Genomic DNA, 16,238 nt, shown 5'->3' on the forward strand with positions numbered 1-16,238 from the left:
CTTATGTATGTTCCTTGATCAAAAGAGTTGTATATATATTCACAAAAAAAAGAGTTGTATATATTATTCATTCAACACTTTTCTACAATAATTTTTTAACATTATAGTTTTATTTCCTTTTTCCTGATTTAATCATTTTATCTTATTACCTCACATTTCCTTATCTTCTCTTCCTATTTCCCTCTCCTTGCTGTACAAAATTGTTATACAAATACGTTTCATTGAATGTTCTATATCATTAATGTTATTGTGTTATTTGCCACAAAATTAGGAAATTGTTCATCTCTAAAACATTTTGGCATAAAAAAGCCTACCAAATTCTACTGGTCACTGAAGTTCCCAGACGATATAGTAGTGTATAGTGACTCTTCCCAATACTTAATAATTGAGAATGTGTAGATTATTATGTATCAACAGTTTTCGTTTTCTTAAGCTTCATGTACATATAAAAAACTTCAAGATTTTGTCAAGTGTAAGATTAAATAATTGACTTAAAGATATAACACTGTTGAAAGGTTAGTCGTGCGTGTGTGATAGGTGGGAGTTGTTTACCTTATGTAACACTGGTTTCTTGGAATGGGGGATTTAGCTGTCTGATTACCTAAAATAAAATATAATTTACCAAATTTCTTGAATTATTATGCTATATATGAGATCACACTATGCTTCATTCAACTATGAAAGGTTGAATTGAGTACAGATAAGTTGCACTAAGATGGTCACATAGAGAGTGTGTTTCTAGCACTCCTCTTACATGTATTTATAGAGGCCACTAGGGACAATGATTGAAAAGGCCCGGGTTAAAATTCAGGGGTTGATGGGCAATGAGGAGTTTAACTTCGAGCTTACAAATTGTATGAAGGAATATAAAGTGTGGAGCCATGCACACAGGACTTGTTTGAACCCATATATATGGAGTATCCACACACATGTTTTAAATTTCAAGAAATGAAACCCAGAGGTTTGGTGCATGGCCACTTCTCTAGTCAATTTTCCATGCAACAACACATTACTAACGTTTAGTTTACAAATTTACCACTTGTGTGCTAGAGAAAGGACTTATTTGACAATGGAAGGCTTGATGGCAAGGCTAAAGAGAATAATAATGTAATCAAGTCCTGGCCTTGGATTCCTTTCACAAGTCTAGCTTTGAATCTTGCAATTTAGCCTTCATGGTTTCTTTTGATTGGATAAACCCACTTCCATCCCAACAAATTTATGATTTTATTTTCGTAACATGTTCTCAAGTGCCTTATACAAAACTGCAATAAATTTAGAGATCTTGAAATTATTAGATAGTCTTAGACCATAATATGTTCATGATTCCAAGTAAGACTTACTAACATGTATTTATATTTTTTTAAATTAATAATACTTAATTATAAATTATGTAAATTAATTGGGATAATAATAATAATAATCCCAGACCACATAATAATTTTTCTTTTACTTGACACTGTTTATATGACTTCACAGCTTGTAATACATGTGTTGGTTCTAAGGCTGAGGGTAAATGTTTGGTCATACGGAAAAATCGTTTTGGGGGAGGGGGGACAAATAATTATATTTAGTGACAATGTATATATTTTTCAAATTTTGCATGAACTGGAAAATAATTTATGGAAACACTGCTTCGGATTTTCAAAGAATATAAATCAAACAAATACTGACAACCAACATCTAGAATACTCTTTTTACCTCATTTTTTTTATTGGTTGTAATTCGTGCTCTTTTTAACTAGCGTTTTATTATTTGTAAGAATGAAGAAAAGACAACTGATGTGTTGGGATGTCTGCGCTAGAATCTTTGATAAAATATTTGGACTGAAGGGTGGCAAAGATGAGCATGCCATTGTTGAGGTTAGAAAGGTCACCAAGTAAATAAAGGTAGAACTTTTTTGACAGTGCTTAAGAGTTTAGAATCAGTTATTCCCTTAATCCAATTTGATTTTCCAATTTTGAATTTTTCCTCTTCAAAAGACAACTCCTCTATTTTAGAGATTTCAACGAAATAATTATGATTTTTTTGGAACCGAATAAAACCACAAACGTAGATAACTAATAGCATGTTTGAATATCTTTTAAAATCATGTTTGAATATCTTTTAAAATCATGGTGGCTACCTCAAAACCAGTGTCACCATGATTTTTCTAAAATCATGGGGGTTACTTCACATTTACCATGGCTTCATAATTGATTTTGACTCACCTTACTGCCACCCCAAACATGCTAGAAAACTTCTTCACGACCAAAGAGAGAAAACAAATGCACCTAAACAGTTATATCTCATTTTAGATTATCATTGAAGTTATATTTCCCTAATGGATTCCTCCCTTTTGATGCTTCAGCAAGGGAAAGCCCCTCTACTTTCCATAAAGCAGGTAACATTCACAACATCAGAGCTGTCAGAAAAGATATGAATCAAGGCAAAGTGGCATTTGTTGCACATGATATCTTAGCATTTCAACCTTGGTCTAAGGGCAAAATCCTTTTGTTGAAACCGAAGAACTCAGAACCCCAAGGGGAATTTTAATCAGTAGTTAACCTTGAATAGATTTGTCTCTGGAGAGCCATTCCCTCGAAATTACTCAAATCCCATCAGTTAAATTTACCAAGCTCCATCTTCTTCTTGATAGCCCTTTGACCGTGATAGATGAATGAATCTAGTATTCCAGAAACGGTGAAAATACCTGTATGCAACAAACATCAAGTATGACTCGGTCAGGATTCACAAAAATGAAATGATATTTGTCACCATTCAAGCCAAATTATGCAAGAGTGAAAAGTTATAGTGGAAGATCCATATCTACCTCCAACTATGGCACAAACATTAGTAAGAAAATGTAAGAATGAGACATTTTCTTCTGTAAAAGTAACCTGCAAAATGTTATTCCAGTATTATATGAGACCAAAGAAGAAAGAAAAAGGGGAAAAAAAACTTGTTGAAAGAAAACAGTGAAGAAAAATCCCAGCTGCAATTATTGACTAATATACCATATCTTAACATCAGCCAAAGGCTATTATAGTTAGGGGTAAAACCCACCTTAATTGGAGAGAGGTCATAGAAAAAGAAAACCCCGGGAAGGGACTGCAGACGACCCACGTCTCCAGTCCTGAAGTGTTCTGTCACAGAGAACTGCAAAAACATTTCCAGTTTGTATCATGTTTCACAAGCAAGAATGAACAAAAAACACCAGAAAGTGAAATTTATAACTTAATAACCTGGTTTGACTGGATAGTATGCCCACTCACGTCAGTGTATACTGTAGGCACAACCTGAAAAACAACAAAAACAAGTGGCAAAATTTTGTTAGTCAATAGAAGTTTTGGTGCAATATTCCACATATTAGAGAGCTAAGGGCTTTAAAATGTCTTGAGGGGAGAGAACACAAAAGGTTCACATCTCACTAAAGATGGGTTAATAATGCCAATAACAACAATGTGTTATCTCAGTAGGAGAAGTCCGCTATATGGATCACACAACGTCATTGGCTCACTTAAAGACCAAAGCTTTAGAGTTTCTTGTTACGCTATATTTCTTTTCTCCATTTTAAAACATCACTGATTATTGCCATAGGTACTGTGAAAGTAAAAGGTATAAAAATTGTATCACAAGATATTTCTATGGTAAAAAACTAAAAATATTACAAAATTATTATATTAATTATAAATAAAAAAGCTAATAAAAAAATACAGGTATTAAAGTGTTCCTAGTGACAGTGATAGAGCCATTGTAAACAGAATGTAAGTCGTGACACAATAATGGAGCGGGCATGTGGCACGAAGTTGAAAATACAAAACAGATACAGGATAAATGCAAGGAAATCAGACTGAAGGAGTGCAGTACTTGGATACCACAGGAATGACTAAAACAGAGCATGTTGTAGGTGATACAAACATAATAAAATCAATAATTTTAAATTGTCACAGCAAGTGCGAAATTGTATAATGAAGAGTAGAACAACAATTAAAGGGAAAAAAAAACTTAATTGCTTTCCTTGATAATGGTAGCTGTTGTTTCCACCATGTAAAATCAGTTGTTGAAACAGTTAAAATTTTTTATGGGCTGGGCTTTCTGAAAGTTCATTGCTCATTTGTTATGCAATGAGAAAAAAAAAAAAGACCAAGGCATGAGAAGAGGTGCCACAGAGAAGTGGTAGCACCTCGAGTGGCAAGATGTATGTGAATGTTCAGAAAAGCTTCATAGCTAATATTAGTCAATGTCAACCTAGATATACTCACCAATATATTACAAAATTTGACATTCATAAATGTAACTGACTTTTGATTCATATAACTTGTGAAATTAGAAGAAATGACTCAACTCACAGCAACATTTTCTTTATGTAGTAGAAAGTGGACAAGGAGATACACAAGCAATATTCATCAACTAAATTATATTGATTTAAACCACAAATATTAAAATTTGGAAATTACATCTATGCTTAATAAGACTCAGTACTAACCAGTGAGTAGAGATCCAGAGTACTAACCTTAATAAAATACTGATACATACCACTTGGTGTTTCTTGTGTCCAATGCACGCTGATAATCAAGAAAGCATTGGAATGAATATAAACACAATAGTGAAGTTTGATAAATTGTTGACTGGATTTAAGGCTATTAGAATATGAAGAGCTTACTTGTCAAGAGGATTAACAACACCAGGGAAATACTCTCCGAAAGCTAATCTGTTGATGTGGTGACTTAACTGAATTACATGTTGACAAGTTAGTCTCTTAAAATATGAGAAGAAATCTTCTTGCCAAAACATAACAAAGTACTATTTATGTTGCTTTTGAAATTTCATATAAGATATAAAAGTCTAGTAGAAATTGCAATAAAAAATTTGCAAAGGGAATACAAAATAACAGATCATGTCTTACATTAAAAGAATCCTTTTGAAAAGCCAGTAGGTCATGTACATGTACACCAGATTGCTGAAAGCTTTTCCCAGGAGCAAAATGAAAGTTCCCTGCAACCTTATTTACTTCCAAGAAACCATACACATTGCATCCTTCACCTTCTTCATCCTTGATTCTTTGTAAGAATCCTTCTCTTTTGCACTAAGTGACACATCATATGCCAAATAGGGGCTGGATTAAATTAAAAAATTGACTTTGACAGAAGAGCTATTTAAATAGAAGGGAATGGGAATAAGACAACAACAACAACAACAACAACAACAACAACAACGCCTTATCCCACTAGGTGGGGTCGGCAAGGGAATGGGAATAAGACAAGGCCACATAATTGTTGGACAATACAGCTAAGTGAAATATGATGAGATACACTTTCTAAAAATATTTAAGGAAAAAAAATTATATATATATAGCATATACTGCCAATTATATTTGAATAAACTTGGGGACATATCCATCAATTTATGTAATTGAAAATGAAATCACTAAGGAATCCATCCTTAATCCTTTGATTATTCAGATTACTAGTGAGTGATCAAGCTGTAAGCCAAACTCTTTCACTGCAATGCTCTGCGTTGACCACTGAAGCATAATGAGCTCTTTTGGTTGGTTTACTAGTCACACTGTTGGTTTAATTTAACTTAGTTCTCCTTGGATAGGACTCCAGCTAGAACCAAGAAATATATAAATGAACAGTTCTAAACGATGTTGCATGTTTGTCTAGCTTATGAGTTAACTTGTAGAATTGTATGAGTTTACAATTCTAGGAAGCAAAATTGAGTTCTGACTTGCAAACTCAGGTAGAGGAGAGCTAGCAACACACTCTTTAACACTCACTCTCGTAAAAACTTCGTACCCCATTGCCCAGAGGCTCTTCGCTATGCGAAGGTATGGGGGAGGGATGTTGTACGCAGCCTTACCCTTGCATATGCAAAGAGGCTGTTTCCGGATTCGAACCCATGACCAACAAGTCACCAAGGCACAACTTTACCGCTGCACCAGGGCTCGCCCTCTTATAGTGTGTTATTCAATGGTTCTCGTACGCAGCCTTACCCTTGCATATGCAAAGAGGCTGTTTCCGGATTTGAACCCATGACCAACAAGTCACCAAGACACAACTTTACCGCTGCACCAGGGCTCGCCCTCTTTTAACACTCACTCTCGTATTGGTTAAAATATATTTAAAATTACAAACATGAGAGAGTCATTAAATAAGATGTGAAACCCACTGAATTTTGTGATTTTCAATAAATTTCAATCAATGAGAGAGGGTGTCTTCAAAAGAGTGTGTTAGAGAGTGTGACCCTGGCATTTCTCAACGCGGGTAAGCATGCACAAAGTCACGAGTATGAGGGAAATTGATCAAGTTTATACTGGAATAATGTTACTGCCTCCAAAAAAAGCTCAAAACAACACTGATTTACTGCTTTTCAAAAACCCAAAATGCAGCATTATGAAATTTGAGGGTATGGCTTCAACCTCATAGTGGCACAAACCTAACTCCAACATCATGGAATGAACCCATTTACAATGAACATTGCAAATGAAGATGCAAGCCTGCAACGACTCTCATCAACCCAGCTGCAACAAAGTGATGAACTCTGCTCTAATGAAGTCATTGTTGCAAGCCTGCAACAAAGCCAACATGCAGACTTGGTGAACCCAGTTCCAACAAGGTGAACAGACCCATCTCCAATAGAGGTGAACAGCCCATCTAAAGCAAGGTTAACCCAGCTGCAACCCTATGAGGGGAATCCAGTCCCCACCATTATCTTCTCTATTTTGACAATTTTTAACCTTGTGTCTTGTAATTTGTCCCATCACTTTTGGAACATTTTACACTGTACTGAAAATAGTGAACCCATCACATGATTTGTGAAATTGCCTTTATGCTTTGTGTATTGAGCTATGAACCTAACTTTGGTTTATTAGTTGCTTCTAGATAGTTCGAACTTTGAAACTTGTGGTCAAAGTCCTTGAGTACTAAGTTGTCATTGTGCTTTAACTTGCATTATTATAATGTTATTTAGTTTGCTTTTCTATATATAAATTTGTAATGTTGAATATTTATTATAAATATGGTATTACATTTTGTTTGGATATTATTATAGGAGTTTACAGAAGCTACATGATTTTGCATAGACTCTCAATATTGACAACCTTTGTTGTAGTATATATAAAAATATTCTACATCCTAGTGTCAAATTGCATGTGTGCTGTTATATCAAACAATAATCCACATATACAAAAGAAAAAAGTAAGGTATCTTAAAGTGCAACACCAGCAACAAACTCATCATTAATAGTAAAAGGATCACAAAACAAAAATTGGTTGTTCATCAACTAACAGTACTTCATTGCAAAATAATGATTGTTTATGGTTCAGTTCAATTTACAGTTCATGAGAACGTACTATGAAGTAAAGAAGATGTGTGTGAGAAAAACTAGTTTCTTCTATAATGAAAATTGAGAAGTAAACCATGATTCTCATGATACAAGCAGTAGAAAGTATTTTAATTAAAATTTTGAAATTGCTGATAGTTTCAAATGGATCATATATATAGTTCTTACTATTTCAGATAAATAACCTGATATGTAATATATCTGTGGCCAGAAAATTGTGCCCTTTGAGAATTCCATATTTATAAGTTGTAAGTTGAAAGTATGAACATTGCTCACATTGGTAAATTTCATATGTATCGATCAACAAAATCATATTTGATACACTCAGGAGTAATATTGAATTCAAGGTAAAGATGTTATAAGGACAAACCTGGTCAATTAAATCAGGATTTGAAAGTGCCCAACCTTTCTTACGGTATGCTTCACGAACATCCTCACAGGAATTACAACAATCATCATCTGACTGTAAAAACAAACATATACACAAGATTCAGGTAAGCATCAATTTTTTTACACTAAGAACATTTCAATAAAAGCCGCATGCAAATGCAATCCATCACTATGAAGCCTGAATGGAAAACCAAAGATATTAGATGAAAGGAAGAAAAATGCAGGGGCATGACTATTAATGTCACCTAGTTGAAATTTGTTTATCCAGAACAATCATATGGCCCCTTTTGTTTTTAGGTTCATACAACAATGAAAAAAAAAAAAATACAAGATTTCTAAGTAGGCAATGTAGTTATAAATGAAAAATCTCCACTCTCTTCTCTCAAGAAAACAATAAATACACAAGGCATTAAATCAACAGATCCGTATAAAGCATAATTTTAAACCAGGCATACCTCTTCAGCACCATAACAGGAACCGCAATAAGTCTCATTGTGCTCAAGCCTGCCTCCGTGCCTTTGCAAGGGCTTTTCAATCTGATCAAATAAAGAGTTAAATAAATAAAATGCTCCAAAAATAAGGTGAACAAGGAATACATAATTTCTTAAAACCATAATTTAAGAAGAAATTATAGATAAAACACTACTGATCTAATCTTAAGGGAGTGCAAAAATCTTGCATCTCAAAGGAAACGACATAAGTAACTGCCAGCACAAACTCATTTTCCAAAGAGAAAGTTGCCTCTAAATGTGCTTAGCGCATGTTTGCATTGCCGTTTCGGCAACTCCAACCTCTGTTTCCAAAAGCATGCCCTTCATCACTTCTGCTGTGGAGGTGCATGGGGCTTTGTGCTGCCGCAATTCAAACGGCAATGCAGACATGCTCTCAGTAAGCTACGCTTGCTGAAGCTTAATGTGTCAATTACTACAACAGTAAATAATTGTCAACTCTTGGAGAAGCTAAATAAGAGAGCTTCTATAAATTAGCTTAAATACATTCTCTCTTATTATTTATTCTTTTATAAGTACTTTGAGAAACTTATACCAGAAATTCAAAAATACATTTGTCGAAACAAACGTAAATGAATTTTGTTTTACCTTGGGAGCACCAATTCCTTCTTGCCTTGTTTCTATCACATTGCCGTGAGAGTCTAATCTCTTCTTGATTATATCGTGCTTCTGAGAATTACACAGCAAAATACAAACAACATTGTCATAGATATAATCAAATTACAGCACCATAACCAAAACACTAAACTTCTTGGTACTCACCGCAAAATTGAAAAAATAAACTTAAGAATTATTTATTTACTTATTTATTTATTTTGATTCTAACGATGATACATACAACATCTAGATGCTGCTCTCCGCTGATGTCCATTGCATCAAGACTGAGTATGGAACATGGAAGCGCAGGAAACGTAACATCAAACTGCACTTTCACCATCAAAACGACATCGTCCAGTTAATTCACAATTATTTCATTGCAGGAAAAAAAAAACAAAGTAAGCGTTAAATGGAAAGGAAATTAGCAATTACATTGATACGCAGCGTTTCGGCTCTGGAAGTGTCTACGACAAGCTTGGTCTCGGTCACCGCATGAAGATACAACCCTGGAGGAGGCAGTGGCAAAACGACAATGAGTTTCATCAAAACGACGGAAGAAGAAAGAAAAAGAAACAAAACGACACGCCGTACGGAGCTCGGAGAAGAAGAGCAAGAGCATGAGGATGGAGGAAGCGAGCGTGATGACACCGCCGGAGAGCGTGCGGCTGTAGAAATCCTCGTTGATTTTAGGGTACGCGTCGAGGTTGCGGAGCTTGCTCATTATGCTATCCATGACGATGATGATGATGCTTCAATTCAATTTCCCCCAAATTATTGCGTGGATCCAAAACTGAAGATCTAAGATATGATAATGAGAAATTAAGAAACCGAAGTTTGATTCAAAAAGGAAAAAATATTGCGGTGAAAGAAAGAAGGATGGGTGTGAGTGAGTGTTTGGAAATCGGAAACACCCCGAAATTCTTTCGGAATTGGAACTATGACCACAGGGCGTTTCAGATTGAATTCAATTTTCCTGAACGGCGACGCAACCGACCCTGGTAATAATTCTTCTATTTTAACTCCATCTCCGCGTGTTTTTTTTTAGGGATGAATAAATAAAATAGTTTTATTATTATCATCGAAAATAAAAATAAATATTTTTTTTGTTATTTGTCTGTGCAGGACAGGGAAAAAGGTTTTTTTTTTACCGTGTGTTGTCTCCTCTTTTCTTTTTAGATCTCTGGTTTTTGTTAAATTATCCGTATAGTTTTGTAATTTTTATCTTTTTAATTTTTATAGTTTGAAAGTAATTTTTTAGTCTTTAAAATTTATATTTTAACTAATTAAAAAAATAAGAATCATGAAATTATTAGGACTAAAAAGATTATTTTTAAAACTACGGACATTAAAAAAGAATTAAAATATAAAATGTAAAAAAAAACTACTTTCAAATTATAGACACTAAAAAATTAAGAATCATGAAACTATAAAGAGTAATTTAATCTGGATTTTTTATCACCTCACTTTCTCATTGTCAACTAAATTTAAAGATGTAATTTTTTTTTTGAGAAAATTAATAAGAGTGAAAGGATGATACTCAGTCTTAGGAAAAGTTTCTATGATTAAAATTTACTTACACATGATAGTTTGAAAACATTTTATCTTTATCAAATTAAAGTCGTAGTTATATTTTTGTTCATTAGGCACTGCACCATTTTAGTATCTTAATACCAACTAGTTCTTACTCGCCATGTTGCACACAACATAATTGTGTAGTTTTAGGTTGATTTTGTATTAAGTAATATAATTATATAACTAAAAAAATTATTAAATTTTTTTATCAAACAATTTTTTTGGCATGTAATAAGTAAAACATTAAATAAATAATTTAATCTAATAAAAGTAAGCAAAGCAATTATTTATGTTACAAAATTTTGTAAATGTACCTAAGTTATTGAAAAATATATATATAATTTTTCATTTATTTTTTATATGTACCAAATACCTGACTAAAGAGAATAAAGAGAAAATAATTTAGTATTGTGCTAGAAATATACATGTAAAATATTTGTTATGTATAATTGTTAAATGATTTTATAAGCATGAATATTTGATGAATTATATTTTAAATTGTAATGAAATGAAAAACATTTGTTGCATCTGATAACAAACGAATAACACCCTTATTACTTTGATTCCAAAGGTGGAGGATGCTTCCCATCTTACTCAATTTCGGCCCTTATATTTGTTTAACGTTTCATATAAGGTTCTCACTATCACTAAGATTATGACACAAAGACTCGGGAAGATCATAGATGCGTCTGTAGTTTCGTGTCATAAACACAATAAGGGATAACATAATCATAGCCCAGGAAGGTATTCAATCAAGATAGATCTTGAAAAAATGTATAATCACATTCAATAAGATTATGTTAGGGACACGTTGAAGGGGATTGGCTTGTTGGAGGCGTTCATTAATATGGTTTGGTATTGCATCTCAACTTCCTCTACTAAAGTAATATGAAGTACGGACACCACAGTTTTTTGTTTTTTGTCGTGTTCGGTATTCGACACGCGTCTCTGTCGGTGTCCGATAACGACACGACACCCGTACTACGTTCTATATTTTGAATATTACAGGTGTCCACGTGTCCATGTACGTGTCGTGTCCGGTGTCGGTGTTTCATAAAGTATTATGGAAAAGGGAAGCTCTTCAAGCATTTAGACTATTGAGAGGTATTCAGTAAGAAGATCCCATATGGCCTCTCTTGTTCGTTTTGTGTATGGAAAGGTTGTCTCAATTGATTTCCCTTGCAATAGATAACAACTTTTGGAAACCAATCCATCTAAGGAGGAGTGGACTGAAGTTATCTCATTTGACATTCCTTTTGTTTGTGGAAACCTCAATGGATTTGGTAGAGGTTATTTCTGCTTGCCTGGAATTTTCCTGTCTTAGTTCTGGTGCTAAAGTTAATCTTGATAAGACTTAAGTGTTCTTTTTGAAGAACGTGAGTTGGAATGTGAGGGATCAGCTTAGTGAAGTTCTCATGTTTAAAAGAACTTAGAATCTCGACAAGTATCTTGGTGTCGAATAGAATCATAAGAGAGTCTCTTCTTGTTTCTTTGAATTTTCCTTTTTTTTTAAATTTAACATTTTCACTATCAAACTCAATTCGAATATCAATTTTAATATTGTAATTCCAATGCTCTATTGGAATCAAGCGTCACCAATAAATTCAATAATTTGATTTCCTCCGAATTTATAGGGACGAAAAATATATTTTAATCTGAAATATAATCTATCACATTTTGAATTAGTTTATTTGTTAAAAAATTAAATTTAATAAATAAAATAATTATTATAAAAATTAAATAATTAATTTGTCTTAAATATTAATAAGCTTTAACTATCAATTAAATATTTCAATTTAAATTAAATTATGCAAATAAGAAGTAAATGTTTTGTAAAAATAAATACTACTAAAAATTCTATTATTAATATAATTAATATTGATGTTATGATGATCAATTTTCTCCTATATTTAATACCATTAATTAATAATTAATTTATAGGATGAAATATTTACAATGTTATCTAATTATTTATTTTATTTTTTAAAATACATAACTCAAATTAAATTAAAATTATGACAGTAAAAAGTTGTTCTCTTATTGCTTTTAGATTTTTAGGTTTGAATTTATATCGACTTAATAAAAATATAACAAATTTAATTATATTGCTGAAACTAATTTCCCGTATTCCTCACACACTTTGTTATAGTAACTTTTTATTTAATTTGTGTGAATACATAAAGAAAATAATATTTCCTAATCATATGTTTTCCACATTAAAATAAACAAAAAAATTTGAATTAATTTATTTGCTCAAATAAATTTTGAAATTAATAAATAAATTAATGATTATGAAAATATTTGAATATGAATTAAATTATAAAATTGTCTTAAATACTATTTGATTGTACGGTAATAAGCTTTAACTATGAATTGAATGCTATAATTTAAATTAAATAATACAAATAAGAAGTAAACATATTTGTAAAAATAAATCTATTAAAAATGTTATTATTAATAAATTTTATATTGGTGTTTTGTTGATTATTTTTGTCCTATAATTAGTACCATTAATTAGTGAAATAGAATTTCCAAATAAAATATAACATATCACATTCTGAATAACTTAATTGTTAAAAGAAAATTTGAATTTAATAAATAAATTAGCGATTGTGAAAATATTTGAATATGAATTAAATGATTAAATTGTCTTAAATATTATTTAATTATGCATTAATAAGTCTTAACAACTACAATTTAAATTAATTGATGCAAATAAGAAGCAAATGTTTTGTAAGAAAAAATCCTACTAAAAATCCTTAAATATTGATGTTTTGTTTATCAAATTTCTACTAAAATTAATACCATTAATTTATACAATGGAATTTTTACAACCTCTCTAATTATTTATTTAATTTTTAAATAATTAAAATAAAATATTTTGAAATGATTAAATAGATATATCAAATTATTGTCATATAAAATTTGATTAAATTTCACATGTATTTAAAAATGAAAACAAATTATATGGATATATCAAACTTATTGGATCCTATTATTTTTAAAACATCACCAAAATGCACAACAATACAACGATGCATTGAAATGCACATGCAAAATTATACAAACAACATAACAATATATTCTCATAAGATCGTCTAAATCGGCATTCAATCTGATTGCATTGTCATCTTTCAAACCATTTGAAGCACACAATACAATTCATTGTTAAGTGAGTCTAGCCTCTCTAACATCCATTTTCTAATGCACACCACAAATGAAAATCCGTTATTCATCATCCACAAAGGTGACAGAGATAATTTTCAATTTACACATAAGATAATCACTGTGCGAAAATTTAAGCAAACAATTTCAATATTTGTTCCATTCTTGTATTTGAAAACAAGTGTGGTGAAAATGTCACTTTTCAATGGCTAATGAAAGTGTTAATATATTCCTTCAACAACAAAGAATTCTTTAACATTAGAGCATACATGAAAAATCTCATAATATGATTAGAATAATTAAAATAAAAAATAAATTTATTATATAAAAAATACTTATAGATCCAAGAGATACATATAAGTAAAATTTTGTCTAATTTTTCCTTTAGAAGATGATTTTATAATTGTCACTATATCCCAACGTGTCAAAATTGATTGGATGAAAAAAAATGGAATCATGATGAATTACATAAATTAATTATCTATTTATAGTGATAATTAAAAGATATTAAAAAAATCAAATGCATTAATTGTTTATTCATTAAAAAGCAAATATAACATTTCAAAATTTTGTAACTCCATTTGATTATCATTGATCAAAACGTTTTCATATTTTAGTTACAAAACATTTTTTTTTCCTTTCATTACTCACCGAATGATGCACACATGTTTTTATTCCTATTAATTAATCCTATTAATCATATTACCAAAAGATGCATACTTTTTTATTTCTAATGTTAACTCGTTTCAAAAAGATTTTGGCTTGATTCATTTTTTTAATCAATTAAAGCTTTTTTTTCTTCAAAATTATAAAAACTAATTTACAGTGTAGGTGCTCTAAAAATTAATCTACAATCATATCCCTAATTCATTTGATTTATAATTGAGTCAAAATTAATTTGTTCTAAAATTTTAAAATTAATATTCAATTTACTAATATTACATTTAATTAAGAATAATTCAGAATTCTTATTTTAACCACACACCGAATATTAATTTATATATTATATGTATATAAAAAAGAAAAAATAAAATAGAGTCAAAATTAATGTTAGTGGAACTATTTATTTAATAAGCTTGAAATTATTATTATGCATGTAAAAAAATCTTAAAATTATTAATTTTAAAACTAGTTGAAATTTAGTTCTATATAAACAGATTATGTTAATTCCTAATATTGATGCTCTTTTATCGTATTTATTTGGGATTAAATACTTATTATTATGTTCAAATTTATATTTGAATTGATTCAGTCTCCAGGAATATATGTAAATATTTTTTATTAACAAAAAAGAAAGAAGCATATATTTTATGTTTATTTTTTAGAAATAAATATTTATTAAAATCAAAAGTTTCTACTTATTAATTATCATAATTTTAATTTAAAAATAATCGAGTAGTGAATAAATACATAAATTATATATTTTTGTGGAATTATTTTTGTGAAATAAATATATAAATTATAGATTCAAACATATGTCTCATTTAGTATATTAAAAAAATCTATATCTATCTATATTATTAAAATTTAAAATTACTAATATTATTATTTGTCTATTTTATTCCTAAATTTTAAACTCATTTGTTTTATGGTCTTCGTATTAATACTTTAATATAGAATCTTAAAATAGGCATTAAAAAACATTAGGTAACATTTTAAACTTAAAAGTATTAAAAATTTATAATTTCCTTTGGAGTATCTAAGAACAAAAAGAAGAAAATGGATGATTAAATTAAATTTTTTATAGAAAAAATGAAATGAAGAATAAAAGATTTTGGAACAGTTGTTCATCAAAACCATGAGTACAAAGGTAAAAAGAAAATAAGATTTCTATTTACAAAGTTATGATTTTAATACATGGATACAACATGTTTTAATATTTGTTATTGTCAACCCTTCAACTCTCCTAATTTAATTGATCTTACATGGGAAGAAAAACCCAAAACGGAAAAGAATAAAAAAACCTCATGGATGGTCATCTTGATTGTGATTTTTGCGATCAAACTTTTACAAGCCCCACTTTGTGACTAATGCCTTTGCATCAGTTCGACGGAAGAATATGTTGCAAGTTTGCACTCAAACCTCTTTAAAAGAAGAAGCAAATAGTCACAAAATAATAATACGTAATTGAAAAGGAAAAAAGAAAAATTTAAAACAATAAGGTTTGGGGAGAGAATTGAACGTCACAACCTATAGGTTTGTGGAATCATATATTAAACATTTAATATGGCTGCACTTAGATTTAGTATATGACATTTTAAATTAACAAAATTGTGAACAACCAAACATGAAAAACAATATTTATAAGGTATAAAAAAACAAAAGAACAAATTTGAATAAATGTACAATAGGGAATAAGATCATAAAATAGTAGAAACAATAGAAAAGATCTACGGGATATATAAAACAATGAGAAATCATATGAAGCAGATGATTAAAATAATTTTGTCCCTCAGTTTGTCTCCAATTTTGGATTTTGTTCCCCGATAAATTAATTCACAAATTTTGTCCTCCTATTTTTTAAAATCATGCAATGTTGGTCCCCCAGGCCTCAATTGTACGTTGACCGATAGCAAGTGACATTGAATGACACGTGTCAACGTCTGATAGACACGTAAAACGGTTTGCGATTTTTTAACCACTGTGTTTTTTACCCCAATCCTAAAAGGTAACTTTGTTTTT

At 30.5% G+C, this 16,238-nt stretch overlaps 1 protein-coding gene across 1 annotated transcript; it reads right to left on the minus strand.

Annotated features, from left to right (window-relative positions):
• Positions 1 to 2,050: 2,050 nt before the first annotated feature.
• LOC114385074 (endoplasmic reticulum-Golgi intermediate compartment protein 3-like) lies at positions 2,051 to 9,849 on the minus strand. Its single transcript, XM_028345037.1, has 13 exons — positions 9,411 to 9,849; positions 9,252 to 9,325; positions 9,061 to 9,144; positions 8,811 to 8,891; positions 8,169 to 8,249; positions 7,694 to 7,786; positions 4,886 to 5,065; positions 4,643 to 4,710; positions 4,493 to 4,544; positions 3,222 to 3,275; positions 3,043 to 3,135; positions 2,810 to 2,876; positions 2,051 to 2,689 (listed from the first exon to the last, which is right to left on the minus strand). The coding sequence occupies exons 1-13, from the start codon at positions 9,550 to 9,552 to the stop codon at positions 2,598 to 2,600; spliced, it is 1,161 nt and encodes a 386-aa protein (XP_028200838.1). The 5' UTR covers positions 9,553 to 9,849; the 3' UTR covers positions 2,051 to 2,597.
• Positions 9,850 to 16,238: the final 6,389 nt, after the last annotated feature.

The sequence above is a fragment of the Glycine soja genome, chromosome 14 (genome assembly GCF_004193775.1).
Source record: "Glycine soja cultivar W05 chromosome 14, ASM419377v2, whole genome shotgun sequence".
NCBI lineage: Eukaryota > Viridiplantae > Streptophyta > Magnoliopsida > Fabales > Fabaceae > Glycine > Glycine soja.

Coding starts and splice junctions, on each gene's coding strand:
- LOC114385074 (XM_028345037.1), bottom strand. CDS start 9,552: ATGGATAGCATAATGAGCAAGCTCCGCAACCTCGACGCGTACCCTAAA. Junction 9,145..9,251: donor CCGAAACGCTGCGTATCAAT/GTAATTGCTAAT, acceptor GTGAAAGTGCAG/TTTGATGTTACGTTTCCTGC. Junction 4,711..4,885: donor TTCAAAAGGATTCTTTTAAT/GTAAGACATGAT, acceptor CATGTAATTCAG/TTAAGTCACCACATCAACAG.